General features: G+C 38.2%; 1 protein-coding gene across 3 annotated transcripts in view; it reads right to left on the bottom strand.

Moving 5' to 3' along the window:
- The window catches only part of Cdk14 (cyclin-dependent kinase 14), a 548,127-nt gene that overhangs the window by 211,318 nt on the left and 315,179 nt on the right, over nucleotides 1-21,630 (bottom strand). For all 3 annotated transcript variants that reach the window (XM_005387996.2, XM_005387994.2, XM_013516047.1), the window contains one exon: nucleotides 6,462-6,555. In XM_005387996.2, the coding sequence (XP_005388053.1) occupies nucleotides 6,462-6,555 (94 nt within the window). The remainder of the gene's footprint in view (nucleotides 1-6,461; nucleotides 6,556-21,630) is intronic.

Raw genomic sequence — 21,630 nt, 5'->3', positions numbered from 1 at the left:
CAGGTCTGCTTTGGAAAGACATGAGAAGTCCACAGGTTCCTACTTAAACCCAGATGTGGTGATTTTTTCCTCGGATTTTTCACATCTCTATTGCCTACCCTTCCCTTTAATTGTGTCTCTACCGACTCTCTCCTGCCCTACCTCCCTAGCCCCAGGACTCACCCCTAAGTTGTAAGCATCCTCTAGGTTTCAGGCAGTGTTTTACTGTATTATCCCCTCCCTTCTTATGCAAGAATAAGTCCAGGTAGGGAATGACCACGGTCTCTTTGATGAAAAGAGTGAGTGACCTTTCAACTCTATTCTTTTCCTCATGGTGCTTATGAACTATCTGTTGATATGGCTAGCAGGGGGACCTGTTACCACATAAGCCGATTCATTCCTTCCCTCCTGCACTGGTACTCCTTCCCCACATACCCACTATTTTCAGTGACCTCACTATCCCCTCATTTCCCATGCTGGAACTTTCTATCTTCAACTCTTTTCTCTTCTTCATCATTTATATCATCTAAGGTATATGATAACAGTTTTGTAGTAATATCCTTCTGATCTAAGTTTCTGGAAGCTTTTCAAATGTAGCTCAGCTGACATTATTTTGAGGTGTACTCAGAATCTACTAGAAAAGGTAACTTGGGCAGGATAAAAAGGAACCTAGGAAAACAACCCAATATTTAGCTCCTAGAGTTCAGTATTTAAACTCGTGTGAGATCCACTATTATTACTGAGCTTTCCATTTGTTGATGAGTTGCTCAGCAATTAATCACAACTTCCACTTCGAAAGGTCTGTCTCGCCCGCCCACTGTGACTGTGGGGGCCTTTTTCTCCAGGGCTGACACTGCACGCAATCCCTTTATGTCTCATTATACCTGGGGCTGGGGACGAAGAGCCCAAGCAGCACAGAGAAAATGATGGCAGTGATGAGATCTGAACAATGTGGCGGCTAAATCCACCTGGGAAGTAATAACCCGCGGAAAAGGCAGTGTCAGCTTGCCCTCGCATTCTATAAAGCCTGTTAGGAAACCTCAGGATTACGGTTCCATTACTAAGACCCTGGACACAGATAGGGAAACGAGGGTAGCAGCTGGGGTGCAGCCTGCTTCTCTGCAGTCAGTTCAAGGCAAAGCACAGAGGTGGAAAGAAGGATCTCGCTCAAAAGAAAGACTGAAAGGTAGCTTTGAAGGTTCAAAGGCCTCTTTTCACATACACTCATAGACATACACTTAAATCCTGAATCAATCTTTCCCTCTCTGTCTCTGTCCCTCTCTCTCTCAAACACACACACACACACACACACACACACACACAATTTTAACAAGTATACCAACCAAATCAGATAAAATAGGTCAACAACTGGTAGATGGATTTCCATTCTATGCCAGGAGACCCAGGCAGCAGAGAGTGGTGAGACCGTCAGAGTTATCAACGTTCAAGGACAAGGGGGAAAAACAACAGGCCCAGCAAAGAGAATCCTGCCACCTCTCTGTCACGACCGCTGTGTTCTGGGCCACAAGCCACACAAACCCAGAAGCGTCTGCCAAAGCTTTCAGACAGCTGTGCAAGCTCTCGCTGCCATTTGTTCAGCTGTTTTGAAGTGAGAGAGACACATATTCCCAGGGTTCCACGAAGAAGACTTCTTTCCAATTCAGTAAATGTGATTAGAATGCAAATTCTTTTTATTAGTTTTCATCTTGTTACTCTGAATACATATTTATCTGAATGAATGCATCCACGGCTCATTTTTTGTCACTAATGGAAGTGAATGGATTATATTATCCTACATTTAAAAACAGGTAATACGGAAGAAATGGAAATAAATCACTTTTTCTACCTAAGAGCAGGGTTGCTGCTTAGAGAAATAGGAGCCTATTCACTTCGCAAACCAAAATGTCCTGAATATAATTTCTCAAAATGCTATCACTTTCCTTCCTTACTTACATGAGAACATCATAATATCGAGGAAAATTACTTAATAGTGAGATCTCTGATAGTAGCAAAGTCACCTCACCTAGTATAAGTGAACACAGTTATGTTCTGGAAATCAACTCATTGGATTTGTTAAAAATATGAACTGTTCCCTTCCACCACAAGAGGGAGAAAAGAAAAATATAAAGGCTTTTACTAGGTGATCTTTGTTACCTTCCACATTTTTTTAACAAAGTCTCAGTGGGTGGAAGCCCATTATATTAGTTACCCTGGGTAACAAGGTATTAATTTGGGGCTTTAAAGTTATTAGTCACCTTCCACATACATTTCTCTGGCAAATGAATGACTTAATCCCTGTATTACCGATAGCGCCAAACAATCCAGGGTTTCACGATTTTAGAAAATCACTGCCTGGAGTCCAGACACAACTGCCACTTTCGAAAAGGATCTTTGGTACTTTATATAGAAGCCTGCAGGCTTAATCTTGATAGTCATTCCTCTTCACACCAGATATAAAGGGTTACCAAGGAAAAGCATTTTCCCCAGTGATTCAACCATATTGAGCCTGTAAAACTTCCCCTTTGAAGAATCACACAATTCCTGAGAGAGTTCGCCTGTTTAGTATGTGATATACAGCTAATTTTTTAAACAATTCAGTGGAGAGAAGAAAATATTTAAGATGGTAACATTTGATGTCAAAAGAAGTCTTTAGATTTCTCTTATTTTGGTTGCGTCTAATTCTTCAGGGCAAAATGTAAATCATTAAATTCTAAAGCAGCAATTTTATATAAATGATGATTTTGTAACTCTTGATTATCAAAGCATTACACATGTAAAACAACTACAGTAAGGGAAAGAGTGGCTGCCCTCAGTCCAGATGCTTATCTGCATTTAAAGGTCTCTGTGCTCTAATACAAGCAAACAGTAGATTAGTATCAATAATCCCTTGGGAAATTTATAGTGATTTATTTCTCTGGCTTATTAAGAGCCAATCATTGCTCAAAGGTCTCTGACAATGCATAAAATTAGAAAACTGTAGTGTTGACATAAAATTAAGAAATAATAGCAAAATCCACATACAAGAAGCAATCCAACAAGATACTACCCACTAAATTTATTTACCTTACATAAATATTTCAAATGAAAATTTTGATTAAGTATGCTATGTCCACAAATTATGCTTCATGAAACTCATTATTTGGTTTTATTGCAATATAACGTAACACATTTATGTTACCATTTAATTCCTTTTAAATTCTTTTTTTTTAGGGGGGGAGGTACCAGGCATCGAACTCATGACCTTGCATCTGCTAGGCAGGTGCTGTGCTGCTCAGCTACATCCCCCATCAATTCCTTTTAAATTCATCTTGAAATAATGTAAATATAGAGATATTTCTTTCTATATGATTCCTTTTCAAATTTTCTTATTTGAAATACAAGGAAACGTAATTATTTTGGCATCAATCAAATCAGAAATTTGATGTTATGTAACTATTTTTCAATAACAGAATAACAAAAGATAGGTGAGTGGAATATAAAATTTAGGAAATTATTCTCAGAATGTAAGTCAGTGGTATTATTATACTAAGCTTTAGATAAATTAAAAAGGTAAATATTTGGAGATATACTTGAGCATGGAATCTATATGAAGAAACCTATACTTCATTGAATTTCCATTTCATTTTTTTTCCACTGATAAAATTTATAGAAAAGTTTATCATATTGTTAAGCAAACACTTGTAGTAAAGATATTTAAAATAATTAAATGAAAATATAGGCTCACCATTGTGTAATGGTCAGCATTCTGGACTCTGAAAATACAGGCTTGGGTAGGAAGAAGGAAAAGAAAATATATTTATGAAAACCATACTCTTTCTGGGCATGGTGGTGCACACCTGTAATCCCAGCACTCATGAGGCTGAGGCAGGAAGATCACTGTGATTTTGAGAACAGCCTGGGCTACACAGTGAGTTCAAGACGAAGATGAACTACATAGTGAGACGCCTGTTTCTAAAAACAAGTAAACAGCAAACTATACTCATATTAAGGTCTATGAAGAATGAATAATTTATTTATAGGTGGGAAAACTCAATTTTAAATTACTTTTTCCTAATATAATCTACCAGCCACATGTAATCCAATGAAGAAAGTAAGTACTTTTGAAGGAAAAGAGGAAGTGTTTTATGCGTTCAGATGAAGGAACAGATGTGTAAGAATAGTTATACATTTAGGAAAATTAAATTTAACTGAATTAAGGACTTTCTTTTCTAACAATTATTCTTTTTTAATTTTTTTCTTTTAAAGAGACTAAAAAATAATCCCCAAAACAGAAATGATACACAATTTCCAAAAAACAAGATGATATGAATTCAACAAAGGTTGAGAATTATTCTTACTAGGACAGATGTACTATGGATGTCTCGGGCAGCACTTTATTATAGAAAAGTGCTGTAAACAAGCAATCAGTATCAGGCTGGTTAAGCAGAGAATGTCTCATCCACACAATTATACACTTCCATGTCATTAAGAATGATGACAGGTTCCTTAATATGTTTTTCAATGAAAAATGTTCATTATACATTGTTAAGTGAAAATAGTGAGTTACAAATAGTATACATACAAGATATGATTCGATTTGTTAAAATATATATAGAAAAAACATCTATGGTAGCTAATATCAAAATGCTACAGGTGGTTTTCTCTGGGTAATAGGACAAAAAATGATTTTTCAGCTTATACCTTTTTGACACTGTGAAAATTTTTCATTACAAAATGCATTACTTTATAGTCATAAGGAATCACTTAAACATTTGTGTGGGAATTTACGGATATCAATACAATAAAATTGAATCGAAGCAGGTAAACATGGCTTCCAGGAGAAAAAGAAGTCAACAGCACAACACTTTGAGGAGGATTTCTGTTAGAGACTCTTCTGTTTGTCCATCTGCTGTCTATGTACAGGGGCCGACGGCAAGGTAGGCCTTGGAGGAAGAAGTTATGTGTGCTTTAACTTCGTTTCCTGTCTCTTTTTCTTATCATTTTATTGTTCACATCAAGAGAACACTAGAGTGAGGAAGTCTCAGTTCATGTCACTACACCCTACCATAGTTCTACACTCAGTATGAAAGCCACGCTTCAATATATCTGCATCACTAAAATGACTGATAATTCACCAAGTACATCTCTTCATACAGGCCATCCCAAGAATCTGCCTCAGGGATTTCTTACAGGAGTTTTATTACAGAAAGTAAAAGCATAGCGATGTTAGCTATTTCCAATGTATTTAATCTGACTCCTTTTAACAAAAACTAATTTATCAAGCTCTGATTTCATATTTAAATAATTTGTATAAATGACTACGAGCTACCATAGAAAGCCTATTTGACATAAAATAAAAACAACAAATTATACTCCTAAAGTATTTATTGTATACCAAGCATTCTGAAAGCATTTTGTGTAGTAGGTCAGTGATTCTTCAGAGCAGCCTATGAGGCAGTTGCTATTATTAGCCTGCATTTCACCCATGGGAAAACGAACACTCAGAAAGCTGCAAAGTCTCTTATGTAAAGTCACTTGGCTAAAAAGCGACACATACTATAAACTCATGTAATCTGGCTCCAGAATAATTATTTTTATAGATTAAAAAGAAAACTCTATGCTTTTAATTTTAGAATAGTTTCAGATTTATAGAAGTTGCAGAAAAGAAACAGTGCAGAGTTCATGTACTTCTCCCTCCTGTGAAAATCCTACATTATGTCATACCTGTGTCAGGACTAAAGACCTTGCCTACTTGCACGTTGGTAATTAACTAAACATCATACTTTCCTTGAATTTCACTAGATTTTCTCTAATGTGCTTTTTTGGTTCCAAGATTCTGTGTACAGCCCTCTCTGGGTTGTGACAGTTTCTCAAACTTCCCTTGTTTTTGATGACCTTGATACTTCTGAGGAAGACCAGACAGGTGTATTAGAGAATGCCCTACAATTTGGTTTTGTGTGATGTGTTCGCACAATTAGACTGGGTTTAGTGTGTTGTGAGGAAGACCACCAAGGCAAAGTGCCATTCTCAAAACATCATCTCAAAGGTCCAGGCCACAATCGCGGCTTACCATCACTGATGCTGTTCTGGGGCGGGAGCTGTTCGCCCCTCCTCTCCACTGTAAGGCTTCTTCTCTCCCTCTCTGCACCTGGGCTGGTCAAGCTACATGCTATGGAAGCCAGTTACCAGTTAGGGAGTTAAACCAGCCCACTTCACAGGGCCTGGGTCTCCAGAGAAGTTATGCAGAATTGTTCTGAGCACTCATTTTTAATCCATTACTCTCTCTCTACCTTATTACTTCTTACAATTTTGGTATATTATTCATGTGCAATAGTTGAAAAACACAACTCTCAATTAATTTCCTGCTTCTCAAGGGTTCAAAAATATGCTAACACTAAATGCAACAACAAATGAAACCATTTCAAAATATCTTCCATTGATCACTATAGAATGTGTCACTACTTGACTCACTAGAATCCAGTTTTTCTGGCGTAAGAACTTACCAGAAATATTCGTTCAAGTTGATCCTGAATGTCTTTCATGCCTGGAAAAGCAGCAACACCTTGTATCATCTCTACAAAGATGCAGCCGACTCCCCTGAAAAGAGAAGAGAGAATCATTATAGAAGCTTCAATCTATTCTGCTTAAAAAACTAAATCAGAGATTACACTATCCCCTTGAAAGAAAAGAAGCAATGAATCAATAATACTCTTCAATGAGCGATAAGAGGTACGTGACATACTTACACCACAGCTCTCCTTCCCGGGTCTATTCCCCTGGAAGAATACTAAACAGATGCAGCCACACTGGCTGAAAAAACAGTGGAATCTAACAAAGTAGTAGCTTTGGTGGCTTCTTACAAGATGCATTTGAGAAAGTCCTTGGTCCAACATACAAAAGCCTCCACTTACGTTATAGCACCCTTTTCCAACTATATCTCACGAATGCATAATGTAGCCTATAGCTGTCCTGTGGTGCTCAACTTCATCAGTATCATTCAGGGACTCTTAAAAACCACAAATGCTCAGGCCACAAACCCCAGAGATTCTCCATGATCACTGGCAGGCACTGCTTATTAGCTACTCTGAGGATTGCTGAGTCAAGACTAATTTAGGGCTACATGTTAACCTGCAGAACTTGCCTTAACTTGCTTCACTACCTAATATACCCAACTTCTCTACCTATTTCTCTACATATCTAAATCCAACTCAACCTCTGTAATCCTGCACAAATGTCATCTCCTCCATGAAGGCTTCCATGAACGTTCCCAAAAATAAGAGAGCACCCCTTACAAACTTCTGGTTAAGCCCTTGATGTATCAGCCTCGCCTCCTATCTTTACTTGCCATGCTCCCAGTTCCTATGAAGCAAGACAGTCCGCTGTATCAGAAGACCTGATTCTTAGACCACAGTACCCTGTACCTCACCCTGCAGGAATAACTATCCAGAATATGGGAAGAAATGCCATTAGATACTTCCGGTTGGATTCTGAAGAACAGGTCATTGGGAGCAGGATGATAAGAAAGTAGCACAGGTAGATGGGATAAACCACATTAGTAACTGAAAACTTACATGAACAGCTTCATGTTCCTACAAGCAGTCAGTCCTTGAGCTGCCCTGGTTTCTGCCTTCTGGAGGCTGGCATGTTCAGAAAATCCAGTGGGATTCTTTCCCCTTTTCCTGAGATCTCTCTACTTCCTAGCAATTCTCCAGATTTAAAAAAAAAAATGGTGGATCTTTGAAAGAATTTATGTTTAAGGCAACTACCCTAATAAAACCATGAACATGTTCAACTGCTGCACTTACAGTCAGTGTAGGGCAGGCAAACCCTTGTGTTTTTAAGGTACATGAGAACCTATGAGGTAAACGACAAGTGACCTACTTTTGTACATCTGCTCCACCTGTTATCAAAGATATATAAAAACAATACTTTGAATGAATGCAATACATTTGCAGAATGCCTTTCCTACTATACCGCATAATTTCTATTTCAATGGAAGTGACAAAGTGACTAAAATGAAACAAATTCTACCTTATACCATAAAAATAAGTAATAAAGGATTAGTGTTAAATGGTTCCAGACAGATGGATTTTAATACACATTTTCATTTTAGATTTGACAACACAGGTATGGAGAGAATTATTTTATTGGTGTAATAAAATGCAATGACATGCTTATAAATATTAACATTTCAGATGACTGGGTTAAGTCTATCTAAAATTCTAGTGTGGTGCTTTTCCAAATTTTTTCTGCCAGGAATTCTTTTCTAAGACTACTGATCTACATTTCTATTGTCTTATTTGTTTTCATAAAATATCTTGGATCTTTAATACTTACACCTTCATTCTCTTTATTTTTTTTTTTTACATTCAGAACATACTCTCTATTCTCTACCTTTTGGCCTCCGTCTTCCCTTCCCTAGCTGTGACTCTGAGGGTGAAGACCCTCAGAAGAACCACCACCACCCGACTGCACAGAGCTAGCTATTACATTGTCAGAACTGCACACAGAATTTCTTTTACTCAGTACTTCTTAGTTAATATCATCTCCAAATTATGAGACTTAGAATGATTAAAAGATACATCTATGCTGTCACTTTCTGCAGCTGAAATGAAACAGTATGGTTTTCTATAGGTTTTGATCTGCTTCGCTGGCTAAGGGAGTTGGACTTTCATTTCTAATAGCTGTTTCCTATGCTACCCTCTTGCAGAATTTTTTATAATGTTTTTATTTTTATTAGTACATATTTGCAGTACCTAATGATAACATTCACGTGGCACACACACCTAACACATCTTAATCCTTTTTACATCCTCATGCCCTTCCCTCCCTCCCTCCTCTGGACATCATCTTTCTCAAAGATGCTTGGGGTATACTAATAAAGCAGCGAACGGGCTGGGGATTTAGCTCAGTGGCACAGCGCCTGCCTGGCAAGCGTGAGGTCGTGAGTTTGATTCCCAGTACCGGAAAAAAAAAAAAATTAAAAAAAAATCAAAAAAAAAAAAAAAAAGCAGCAAGAATTATACTCAAAGAACACACAAGAATTAAAATGTACAAGAAAATGAAAAATTAGAATTATGAAACCTATCACGAAATTAATATGCAGAATTCTTTTATTACTGCCTTACGGCCAACCAGCAATGAAAGCCCTTTAAATTCATGTGAAGGGACCAATGGCTGCTTTCCTTTCTCCTGCTGTCTACCTTCAATTAGCCCTATGCTCCCTCTCTCTGGATAGATTAAACCAACTGCACTGAGTGGTTTACCTTATGATACATGATCATGTATCAGGAAATGTCTAATTTGTAGAATTTGAATCATTATGTAATTATCATATGCTTAGTATAAATATTTTAAGGATAAGAAGTGGTCACAGGTAAAGATGTCATAGAATGCATTGTTTTCAAGTTTTCAGGATTCGTCAGCTGCTAAAGTAACACATAAAACAATCACTCAGCAGCAAACATCTTTCATCTTTTGGATTCAAAATACCCAAAATTAACTTATGGCACAGATCCATGAACAAGTTTTTATTACAAGTCAAAATGAAATCTTAGCAGTAAAACCGAGACAGGTGTTCCTTCAGGCCTGGGCATCATATAGTTTGGGGATTTTTGTTATGAAAAAAAAATGCAAGGTAAAATAAAACATTGGACATAAAAGTGAATTTAGAATAAGAAACTTAATCAAAGAAATTTCAAGTTTTTAGAGCTCACAAATATAGTACTCTAAAGATCAGACAAATAAATGAAGATTTGATTAATAACTGTCTGGCAAACCCAATGCTTTCTGCAACTGTAGTTGGATAGTCTTCGTTATGCTTGGAGCCTGAGAGGTCCCTTACAGACTCACAAGCTGAAGACTTGGCCCTTTGGAAGGTGATTGGATTATAGGGCTCTACCCAGCCAAGTAGATCAATCTACTGATGAATCTATAATTTGATGGCTTAAGATGTGTTATGTACATGTATCAACTTACCATGATGAATGAATTCATTATTACTACCTTACTACAAACATGGACTAATAAAAAATAAAAAGCAAAACAGTAATTTGATGGCATCATCAAAGTGCTGGAGCGAAGTGCTGGAAACTGAGGAGGTGGGGTCTGGTTGAAGGGAGCGGGTCCTGGAGGAATGCCCTTGGGTGGTGGGTATCTTGTACCCAGGTGCTTTCCTCTCAGGATCCTCTCTCTCTGCTTCCTGGCTACAATGAGGAAAGTAGTTTCTTCTGCTATCCCATACCATTATGATGTTTCTGCCTCACCAATGGAACCAGGGGACTATGGACTGAAATCTCAAACACCACGAGACAAAATAAATCTTCCCTGTTTTAAGTTGATTTTTTTCAGGTATTTTGTAACAGAGGATAAAACATTAACACAATCTTCAACAAATTCATAAAAATATTACAATACCTTTTCCTTTCTTTTTACTTTTTTGGTGTTGGGGATCAAACCTAGGGGTTTGCCCATGCTAAGCACCTGCTCTTCTACTGAGCTATATCCTCAGTCTGAGAATATTCATTTCAAACAGAGAATATAAAGATAATTTGGACTTTCTTCTGGCATGATAATGACATAGGTTTTCATTGTGTTCCTAATAATTTAGAATTTTTTTTCAGTTCCACTTCTCATTATAGGTAAGGTCATGTGAACTTGTATAACTGTTACCAATCTGGGGAAGTATCAAGCTACTTTTACATAGGTATATATGCTATAAATACATCATTTTAAAACGGTCTGTCCTATAGTTCCACGACAATGCTACAGGAGCATGAGAGGAGACAGGAAACCTCTGGCCTAAGGGAATAACACTAACTAGCTAGCTCAGTGTGGAGGATATGCTAAGGTAAGAGAACTAGAACAGGCAGAAAAGGATTCTGGAGTGATGGACCCAGGGGTAGCCATGGAGCATTCCGGATAGAGAAAACAGAGTCCAGTTAGAAAGAAATCTTGAGAAACAGGTGCTGCTGTTACACTTCTGTGTGGAAAATAGAAGAAAAGTTTAAAAAGAATAAAAACATATTCCATGATAAGAAGTTAGTGTTATTCCCTTAGGCCAGAGGTTTCCATTTATTTCTGTATCCCAATACTCATGGAGGACATACTTGAGAGGTTCACACAATTTATGGTGAACAACAAATGAAAAAACTTTTAGCAAAGACACAATTACAAACACTAGTTATAAAGCCACCTGTTCTTTCTCAGTTACAACAGAACAGAAAAAATAAATGAGAGTAAGAGTTGTGAAAGTTCTTGCTCTCCTGCGAGGAGGCTCAGCACATAATGACCCAGAGGCCCGCAAACTGACCTACAGGCTGAATCCCACCTGCACCTGCTGTCTGTCTGCCTATTTTTATATGGTCTACAAGGCAAGCATGACATACATTTTTTTCTACAAGTTTCTTTCCTTTTATTTGACAGATATATATAATATATATATATATATATATATATATATATACACATGCTTTGATATGTGGCCTGTAAAGTAATGATAAAATCTAGTAATTAACTTGTACAGTACTTCAGGTAGTTATCACTTTTGTGGTGAGAACAGCTCACACTTCCTTAACATGTTTCAAGAATACAATATACTGTCATTTTACACCACGCTGTAAGACAGATCTCTTCAATTTACTCCTAATTGTAATGGTGTATCCTTTGACCAACACCTCTTGGTTAAAGATGGGTATTTCAATCTTTAACATATTTTAACTGATAGAAAATACTGCATAGCGATTTTTAGTAAAGTTGCTTCTACAACAAGTTATAATGATTTTATTCTCAAGACAGAGGAGTTAGCGAGTTGATTTGCATAATGAGGACAGAAGGAGAATTTACTTTTTATGAAATTTTTAAACACTGTTTTGTGTTTAGAAGACAGGGGACAACATCTTGTTTCTTAAAAGTATTACCTACCTTTTATTTTATAAGCATTAGGGAATGTTATATTAAATTCAATTTTATAAATGTAAAGGCTATACACTGTTGTGGCTTACATCTAAATGTCGCCTCAAAGCCTCATGCACTTGTAAGTGGGGCTGTTGGAAGGGAACAGGATCATGTATATGTGATACTACATCAGTCCACTGATTGGTTTAGTATAGTTCTGGGTGTGGATGCTGGACTTACTGAAGAGGAAAGACCCACTCCGAGTGTAGGTGGCACCAAGCAATAAGCTTGCAGCCTGGATGGAAGAAAAAGGGAAAGAAGAAGAAAAGCTCACTGCCTCTGTCCTGCTCTGCATGGGCTGTTTCTCCTCTGCCTTGGAGTCACCTTACTATAGAGAGATACCTCTATAAACTGTGAGGTAAAATAAACTTAACTTATGGGTGTCAGGTATTTCATCTCAGCAATAAGGAAGTAACTAAGACATATTAATTTCTGGGCATTTTTTCTCACCTGCCTACATTCTACTTATATCCTATATCACTGTCCATATGAGAACAAAAGGAAAGAAATCAGATTTTTAAAAATGTATCTTTGAGATAATTTCCCTTTAAAATCAACAATGGAGATTGGAGACTATGTTAGTTCATTTTGGGGGGGTAAGTATCATTAAAAACCAGAGGCAGGCTAACTTTATGAAGAAAACAAGTTTATTTAGCTCAGTTTGGGAGGCTGAAAGTGCAAACAGCATAGTATAGGTTGTGGAGTAGTCCTTCGCCCTTGGCTACATTACCTCATGGTGGTGGTAATGGCAGGAGTATGTTGGAAAAAGAAATAATATTTTAAAATAAGAAGCCAGAGAGACTAGAGTTTAGATCTGCTCTCTTAGAAAAACTAAGCAGGTCTGTAAGACATAATTCAGTCCCTTCTAAGAGCAAGCCCCAATGACCCAAGGACCTACTACAGGATCCCTGAGCTGAAAGAGCCAAGTTCCTCCTAATATTACTGCCCTGGTGACTAAGCTTCCAAAACAGAGTCATTGAGGGGCACTCTTTAACCCTCGCCAAACTATAGCAGGTGCAATGAAGGCCCCATGTGCTGTTTGGCTAACCTTTTTTCAAATTCACATCATACCTCCACAATGTCCACGCAGTTCCTCTTATCCAGTCATGCTACTTTCTGGCTGTTCCTGAAACAGGACATGCTCTTTTCCATTTTTCCCATTTCGGGCTCTCTGCATAAGATATTCTTCTTCCTGACTACCTGGTAAGTAAATAATTTCTACTTTTTAAGCAGGGGCAGCTCAAATGTCTCCACTGAGAAACATTTTCAATATGTAAGGCAGGCTCTTCCTTTTTATTCGGCTATGCCTTGCCCTCCTTGCCCTATTTTTCCCCTTTATGACACTTATAAATATTAAACTGTTTTTTTCGGTGTGGGGAGTATATCTCCTCTAAACGGAAAAATTCATAAATTCAAGGACAAGGTTGTGTCACTGTCTTGTCCCCAGGACGTAACAGAATAAAAAGGCTCAAAAATATTTGTTGAATTAATGAATCAAAAGAAATGCAAATCTCCTTCTCCTTGACTACCCAGTGTGAAATGAATTTAGCAACTTGTTTCCAAAGAGTGAAACAGGGAGGAGGTGCCAGAAGTGGACAGCAACTTTGCAATAGAGAAAACTGGCAAACACTACTGAGCCATAAGATCAAGGGTAACATCCTCAGTGGTAAGTCACACTGATAGCACATACACCTGGTGAGATGTGATGAGACTGCGTTACTTCACCTCTGCTACGTCTTCCCCAAATACTACCAAATCCAAATTGAATGACTCTAAAATATACCTAAGCAGTAGTCTTCAAAACTGTGAAGGTCATCAAAAACAAGGAGTCTGTAAAACTATCCTCATCAAGAGGAGGCTAAGGACACATGACAGGTTAATGTAATGTGGTATCCTGAGGCAGGCGATTAGGGTGTGGCAAAACTGGCTGGGGAAGTAGGCCTGATCTGTTAATTACAAAATTTTAGGTGCAGAGCCTTTCCCAAAGTCCTGCACCTAGACTTCTTGCAAGAATCTGAGCAGGGTTTCAATAGATGGACCTAAACCTAATTCCAGCCTGAGAAGGGAAAAAAAAAATAAGACAGTCAACACTGAGGTTTTTGCTACTGTGTTCTCTCCCTGTAGCATGCTTTCATCATGTAGAGCATTCCTATTTTTCTACTTTTATGTGACCCAAACTCCTTCTGCAAGGCCTGTTTCTTTTCCTACCTTTCACAAAGGTAAAACTTTGCTAGGTTTGTACTTGTCTTGACCAAGTCTTTGTTCAGGACAGAAAGAACCTAGAAACCACTTCCAAAAAGGTAAGAAAAAATTAGCAAAACCAAACTAAAGTTATTTAGAAGCCAGGTATGATGGTATAATCCTAGCTACTCATAGACTAAGGACAACAACTTGAGTCCAAAAGTTCAGGGTCAGCCTGGAAGCATATTTAAAAAGTAAAAAAAGAAAATACATAAATAAAACACAGCTATTTAGTTAACAGTAATGCACCAGTGTGGGCTCCCTGCTGTCACAAATGTACCAGAGTTATGTAAAATGTTAACCACAGGGGAACTTGGGTGAGAAGTACTTCTAATATCTTTGCAGAATATCCATAAATATAACACTACTCTAAAATTAAAAGATTATTTTAAAAAAGACAAAATGAAAAAGAACAGCTTTACCCTGGGTAGGGCTACACAGAATTAATCACTATAGGTAGAAAAGCTATGATATTTCCAGTTTTTCCCTACGAGTGGAAACAACAATAAAAATCCTCTGTATAATTTGATGCTTTTTTTTTTTCCTTGTAAGCAACACGAACCTTCTAGAACTGCAGGCTCAGGATACAGAATATGAGTTAAGGTTCAAGAGGAAAGAACATGGAATTAAATTAATTAAAGATTAATTAAGTTTGACATGAAGGTATTTTAAAACAGATACACACTTTATCGCAAAGAAATTCAAGATGAAAAAATTTACTAAAACTATTATATTTAGGACAGTGGAGGGGATTATAATATGTGGAATCAGAGAAAAAGTAGAATTACAAGAACTCTCTTCCTCACTAGAGCAAGAAACAGGCAAGCTCAATGTTACATCTTCGGGAAGTCTTTCTGATCACTCAAACTGGGTTATAATTCCTAACTCTCTGCTTCCCATCATACACTCTATGACTCTGATTTACTTATTTGCAAATGTACTGGCCACCAACATCCTTCTCAGAAAGAGGATTTGGTCTCTGACTTTTAAAGATCTAGTCCAAATGAATGAGAGGAGTTACAGAACATGACAACATCATTAGACTTGAGTGAAATAGGGTAGGTCACTAAAGTCAGTGGCTAATACACAATCTAAATTAACTACCTATTAAAGTCCTGAGATTTTATGATGCAGGAAAATAACTTCATTTGTCTCACGAAGACATTATTGTAACATACAAAATGGTACTTAAGCCAGGGGTGGTGGTGCATGCCTGTAATCCCAGCACTCGGGAGGCTGAGGGAGGAGGATCTTTGTGAGTTTGAGACCAGCCTGGGCTACAGAGTGAACTCAAGGCTAGCCTGAACTGCACAGCAAGACCCAGTCTCAAAAAGACCAAAAACAAAACTAAACAAAACGAAATGGTACTTAACCCTACAAAAGATTAACCCACATGAAGAAGTCCAGCTGACATTAACGTATTTTTAGGCTTAGTGAAAACATATAAATACTGTTTTTCCCTAATTTTGAGGCCAAACATCTCAGTACACAATGCAGAAAGACTACAGCATTTCAAAACACAGTGCAATTAAAAGCTCAAAACCGTCACAATATATTTTAGTGTCTCATTTGAGCCATTTATCGGGAAGGATTAAGATTACTTAGGAAAGAGCGTTTCAAGCAAAGATGACAGCTTCTCGAGTGGCAGGTTTCCCTGCAAAGCCCTAGAGAGATGGCGACGCAGCATGGCCTGTGTATTCCTCCTCATGCAGAGGCGACAGCAGCCCACCTAACTGCCCCGTCACAGCAGGGGAGGCTGCGCCTGCTCATATAGACTTCCACAGCGCAGAGTTGCAAGGCGCTCTACTCCAGTTCAGAGCATGATTTAAAGCCACTGAGATCCCTCTGCATTGTCAAAACAGTGGGAAGGAGGGCTGGCTGTAGATAAAGGCACTCACTGTCAAGCTGCTCTGACAGAAGGCAAGCAGACGATCAGAGCTGTAACTCAGTGCAAGTTCATTCTTTTTCCTTTCCCCATCAACATTATGTTGGCACCAGCGATGTCCTCAAAGCCTATGCATCCATCCAAAAGCAGCACTGGATGCAGTGCCCCTCCTGCCTAATGTGTGTGAGCATCACACGATCTTGTTAGAATCTGTCTTCTGACCTGTTAGGTGAGGTTTTGTGTCTTCAACAGATTTCTAAGTGTCACTAAAGCCTTTATTCGCAAAGCTACATATTGAAGAGCAAGAGTCTAAAGGAAAGTAGGTAATTCTGGTTGGAAAGGAATTATATAATTCAGATGAATTTCTGAGCTGTGTATTGAGGGCCCAGCCTAAGAACAACAAAGGAACAGGAGACCAGCAACATATATCAGATGAAATGTGAAACACAACCTAACTTTAACACACACAGACAAAATACTGACTCAGAACCCTTTCATGTTAATTAACCTAGGAGGTAATTTTATTCAGCTATGGTTCACTGAAATATACCATTATGCAGTGAAAGCTAGGACTATTTGATGCATGAAGGTAGTCACATATTTATCTCACTTTACTCTGAAGGAAGGTATCTATTCACGAAACAGACCAAAGAGTTTTTGTTCCCTAGGAGATCAGCTCCTAAAAGAACAAAATTAAAAACATTCTTTGCCTATAACCTGTGAGAAAATTTATTATATATAACAAATCTGAGCTTTTCATTTCAGCATTCACAGGACTTGAAAAGTGAAAGATTAAAAAATTACACTGCACCATGCCCTTGGTGCCTACTGAAGGAACTGAATTGATGAAACTGTCACTCATCATTTACTGCGGTTAGTGCTTCATTAAGCACCGAGGGGCACAATATATCTTAGTCAAATAGTGCTATGGAGCCCTCAGCTCTCAAGGCATGAAAATAAAACCCTGGACTGTGAATAAAGCCCCTTTTCGAAAACACACGCTTCAAGATCATAAGCTTTTGATAAAAGGACAACTTCGAGATGTGTATTTCCAACTACTCAACAAAATTACTTCTCTAAGAAGGTGTACTTATAAAGGAAGGATATCCAAAGAAAATTAAACGTAGAGAAGAAAACACAGGAAGCAAATGTGGGTCAGAAGGGTCCAGTCCCAGGGTGGCCTGCTGCTGACACAGGGGGAGACCACAGCCCGGATCTCGGAGCCACGTCTGCAGTAAGGCTGCAAACGGTCAAGAAGCCCAGCCTTCTTCACGTGCCAAGGGGCATGAATGTCCCCAAAGTCCCAGTGATGATTTCGCTCATACACTTCACACAGCCCATGTAAATGCATGTTGTGTTATTACTATTTTTAAATCAAATGCAAAAGGAGTACTTTTGCTTTCTGGTCCCATTGTCTGAGTCCGACACCCAGAAATCTCTTGAAACCTTTGTTTTTCCTTTACTATGCACATTCAGTCAAGACAGTCGGATTTCAAGTATTGCTAAACAGCCCTGCATTCTAATCTCTAGCCACTTTTCTTCTCTCCCTATCTTTGCCCCAAATCATTCCTTCCATCTCTATCCATAAATGTCAGCTATGTTATCTCTTAGTGATTCCTTTATCCATGGTGTGAACTACATGTCCTTCAACCCCACACGGTGAACTTAGCATAGAAGAATAGCTTTCTGGGCAAAGCTGCAAAGCCTGCTTTGCCCCCTGCCCCCTTAATCATCCATGAGGGGCAAACTGTTCACCTTGGCTTCAGATCCACCACTGTATACCTTGCTATCGCAAATCACACTGCCTTTCCCTTTGACCTTGAAGGCATGACAGGGCCTTTCCTGTCCTTGCAGGCCCCACACCTATCAGTGTGTAGTATGAAATGGAAGAATGAATTGCACGGTCCACAGAGTACACACATGAGACAGCAGCAGAAAAAAGCATTTCATTGAGGACTAATAGTATCAGACAAAATTAAACCCTAAAAAAATCAAACTTTAACAAAATATCTCAACCCTAACTCGATTTATAAGCCACGCAGAAGGAACCCCAGCAGTCTCCACGGAAACTTATCATTTAGAGGTACAATTTACTTGAATGCTAAAATTCAGAGATAGAAGGACTTCAGAGAATGCTTACAGCAACGTTCTGATTTCTCCACATAAGGAAACTGTATTGTATGGCTCAACCTCAGTCCCAGAACCAGCAATTGTGTCTCCTGATTCCCAGGCCAGTGACTATGCTCTGCTGCCCACCCAAGCAGAACGACGTGTCTTTATCAGGTTAGTCGATGGTCAGGTTAAGGAGAAAAAGAAATTAGGATGCCAACTTTGTTTTCTCTCCATGTGATGTGAATGCCAGCAGGAATGAAGATAAAAGTGAAATCAACTCTTCAAAATTGGAGGCTTGAGCAGAAAACACAACAAACCTCTCCTACAAAACTGAAATTTATCACCACTCCTAGTGCCGGTAAATAAGCTAGTTGGTGATGTTTTACAATGTGTGCAAGTTCAAAACAGACAAGTATGGATAATGAAGACTCCAGAGACAGAGTCTTAAATAACCCAGGTTTTATAGATAACTAGAAATATTCAAACTCGTAACATCCAGAAACCAGCCACAATTAATTTAAAAATGTAAGGAAACAATGGCCTTTCTGAAAACCGATGTAAAAAAAAAAAAAAATAGAAAATGCAAACTACTGCATTAAATGTCGAAATTTTTACACTATGGAACAACCAAAGAAGAGAGAAGACACAGCACTTAAAACACTAACAGTGACAGCACTTCTTCAAGAAATGCATGTGAACCAGGAAACACAAGAAAAAAAACATCATTAAATTGTGCACACCTTTAATGTGATTATATGATAGATAATGCAGAAAAGGAAGTCCTATATTAAGGTTTCTCTCAGCAAATGTATTAATCCTTATGCAATATGGAGGGCATCAGGAAAAATTGTTCATGGGTAATTATCTTAAAGATCAAGGCAAATGACATGTTGAAGACATCTTTTCTGAGAAAGCACTATCGGGCATATCATGAAAAAGAATCACTACTAAAAATTTCCATGTTACTTATTTTCCTAAAAGGAGAACTGTAACTTCAATTTCCAGTGTGGCTATATTTACTTCCAGTTATCAAATGGCATAGTTGCACTTTGATGGATTACAGTTATGAATGTTGAGATGGGCATTTTTAAGATATATGTCAGAATGGCCAATATTTGACAGGAAAAATAACTGAAAACAATCTCATATCTTAGAGAGTATACTGAAAATAGGAAAGCAAAAATCTTTCCATGGTACATCTTTATGGTCCAGTTTTTGGGGGAAAGCTGTGAGATTTTTGGAACACTGCCAAAGACCTGCCCTAGAATATTATCTGTGTGAACTGGACAACGAACATGGCCTGTAAGTGAACAAGGGCCCCTGGAATTGTGTCCAAGATTAGTACCCGCAGGTAGTGTCTGAGGGCAGGGACCAGGTTTTTCTCAGTTTTGAACGCTCGCTCATTCATCTACTGTTGCATTCGGGGATGGATGAATAAAGACATCATATATGGGAGATCTTTGGGAGAACGATGGAGCCTCAGATTCTAGAGGTGTTTAGTGTTTTGTTTTTTGTGGTCTTGCTTCTCCCAGCCCTGTACCACCACCAACCAGCTACTGTGGGAAATAGAAGGCAGTACCTCAGATTGGGGAAGGGGGTCATAATAAAATGGCCACAAAGTAACAACAAAAGAAAACTATAAATTGATTTCACAACGTTACTAAAATTCTGGAACAGTTTCTAGCTTATACATGTTAGGATTAAATATGACTAATAGATGAACATTTATATGGTTGCTATAATAAAGTTTTTAATCTGTTAGTTTCCATGAGGTTATGAATATATTCAGATTTCTAAAGCAAATTTGGTAAAGCCTAGCAATAAAAGAAGAGCCATTTGTATTATCAAACAGAAAGAATGATAAAACACCTTGTCTAGCTCTACAGAAAATCCAATTACATCAACATCTCACTCAGAGAATCTATTGTCTCACATGGAAATACTGAGAAACATAAAAAGTCATAGCAAAAGATGAACTATCCATGTATGTCCAAGAAAAATATAAAGGTACTCAGACTCAGTTATCAGTTGTTACTAAGTGCTAGACACACACTAGGCCTAAGCACAGGGGTTTTTTTAATAACCACTGATAGGTTATTTTTACTAAATTTGATTTTGATGTTTTTCAGTTACTTTTGCATTCCTTATGTTTTCTGACACAGTTTTACCAACAGGAATCTAAGGATACTACACTGAAGAAGAATATTTTTAAAAACCTCACAAACAGCTAAGCTTATTAATTATATAGCATCTAAAAATCAAGAAAGCTACAAGTACACTGAAGACCTTTGTATTCATATAGCAGGATATTTATAAATAACAATGTGATTCCTGGGCTGAGCATGCTGCTCAGTGACGGGGCACTTCTTTAGCATGTGCAAGGTCCTGGGTTCAATCCCTAGTACCTCCCCACCCCATTCACAAAAAAGATTCCCAGTTAAAATACAACCCAGGTAATACGGTGTTTTGAGCAATTCTGACAAGTGTCAAAACTGCACAGATGCCCTCATTTCCATCACTGAAGGAGAGTAGGAGGCAGAAACACTAATCTCCTTACAACTGGTATCATACAATGATGCTTACAGAGGCTCCTACTTCCTGTCCAGCCACATCGCCCTGCATTTGCGTCATTCTTGAGCATTAAATTAGCAGTCTATTTTTCCACATTTTCTGGTCTAGAAATTTTTTACTGGCTGGAATATTTGTTGAAAGAGTTTCACTAATTGGTTTTACTTGTAACAGCAAATTTATACTGGTTTACACATACCAGCTCTAAAGGACTACTTTCTATATTGCAGACTTTAAATTCATTTAAAATTTTTATCTTTTTAAAGAATTATGACCTGTATTTTATTCCCTTGCATTACAGCATGTGACTTTCTTTTCAAATTGCTTTCACAAGTTGCTTTAATTTCATTAACAGTTAAATGGTAAGGATTACAAGCTTCTACCACCACACTAAGAAGCTGGTAGTCATGAGGTTCCTGCTTACTGTATGACTGGCTCCCACCCACTGGCACCTGCAATTCAAATTTGTGCCCCACCTGCAAAATCACAATTCCCACAGAGCAAGGACCCTGCTGACAGCTGTTCCTAGCAGAAGCCATGAATACTAAATTATCAACAAGAGTAAGACATATATAAAATGCACACAGACGCCTGCTTCCTCTCCACCAAAATCAAGATGTCAGTTAAGGATCAAGAACTTTAAAACAGTATCTGTTTTCAGAGGGCATGGATGAATAATATATGGCCATCTAGGCAGACCACAGGCACCTACAACTTCCAGTTAGAGTCAGAGGATATACCTATAGCAATTCAGGAAAAGTTCAACATGCTGGGCGTGTGGCGCATGCCTGTAATCCCAGCACCCAGGAGGCTGAGGCAGGAGGATTGTTGCGATTTTGAGACCAGGCTGGGCTACAAAGTGAGCTCAAGGCCAGCCTGAATTGCATAGCGAGATCCTGTCTCAAAAAGAC

The sequence above is a fragment of the Chinchilla lanigera genome, unplaced genomic scaffold (genome assembly GCF_000276665.1).
Source record: "Chinchilla lanigera isolate Chin_1 unplaced genomic scaffold, ChiLan1.0 scaffold00031, whole genome shotgun sequence".
Taxonomy (NCBI): Eukaryota; Metazoa; Chordata; class Mammalia; order Rodentia; family Chinchillidae; genus Chinchilla; species Chinchilla lanigera.
The sequence above is the reverse complement of the archived record's forward strand: the minus strand, read 5'-3'. Positions and strand labels throughout refer to the sequence as shown.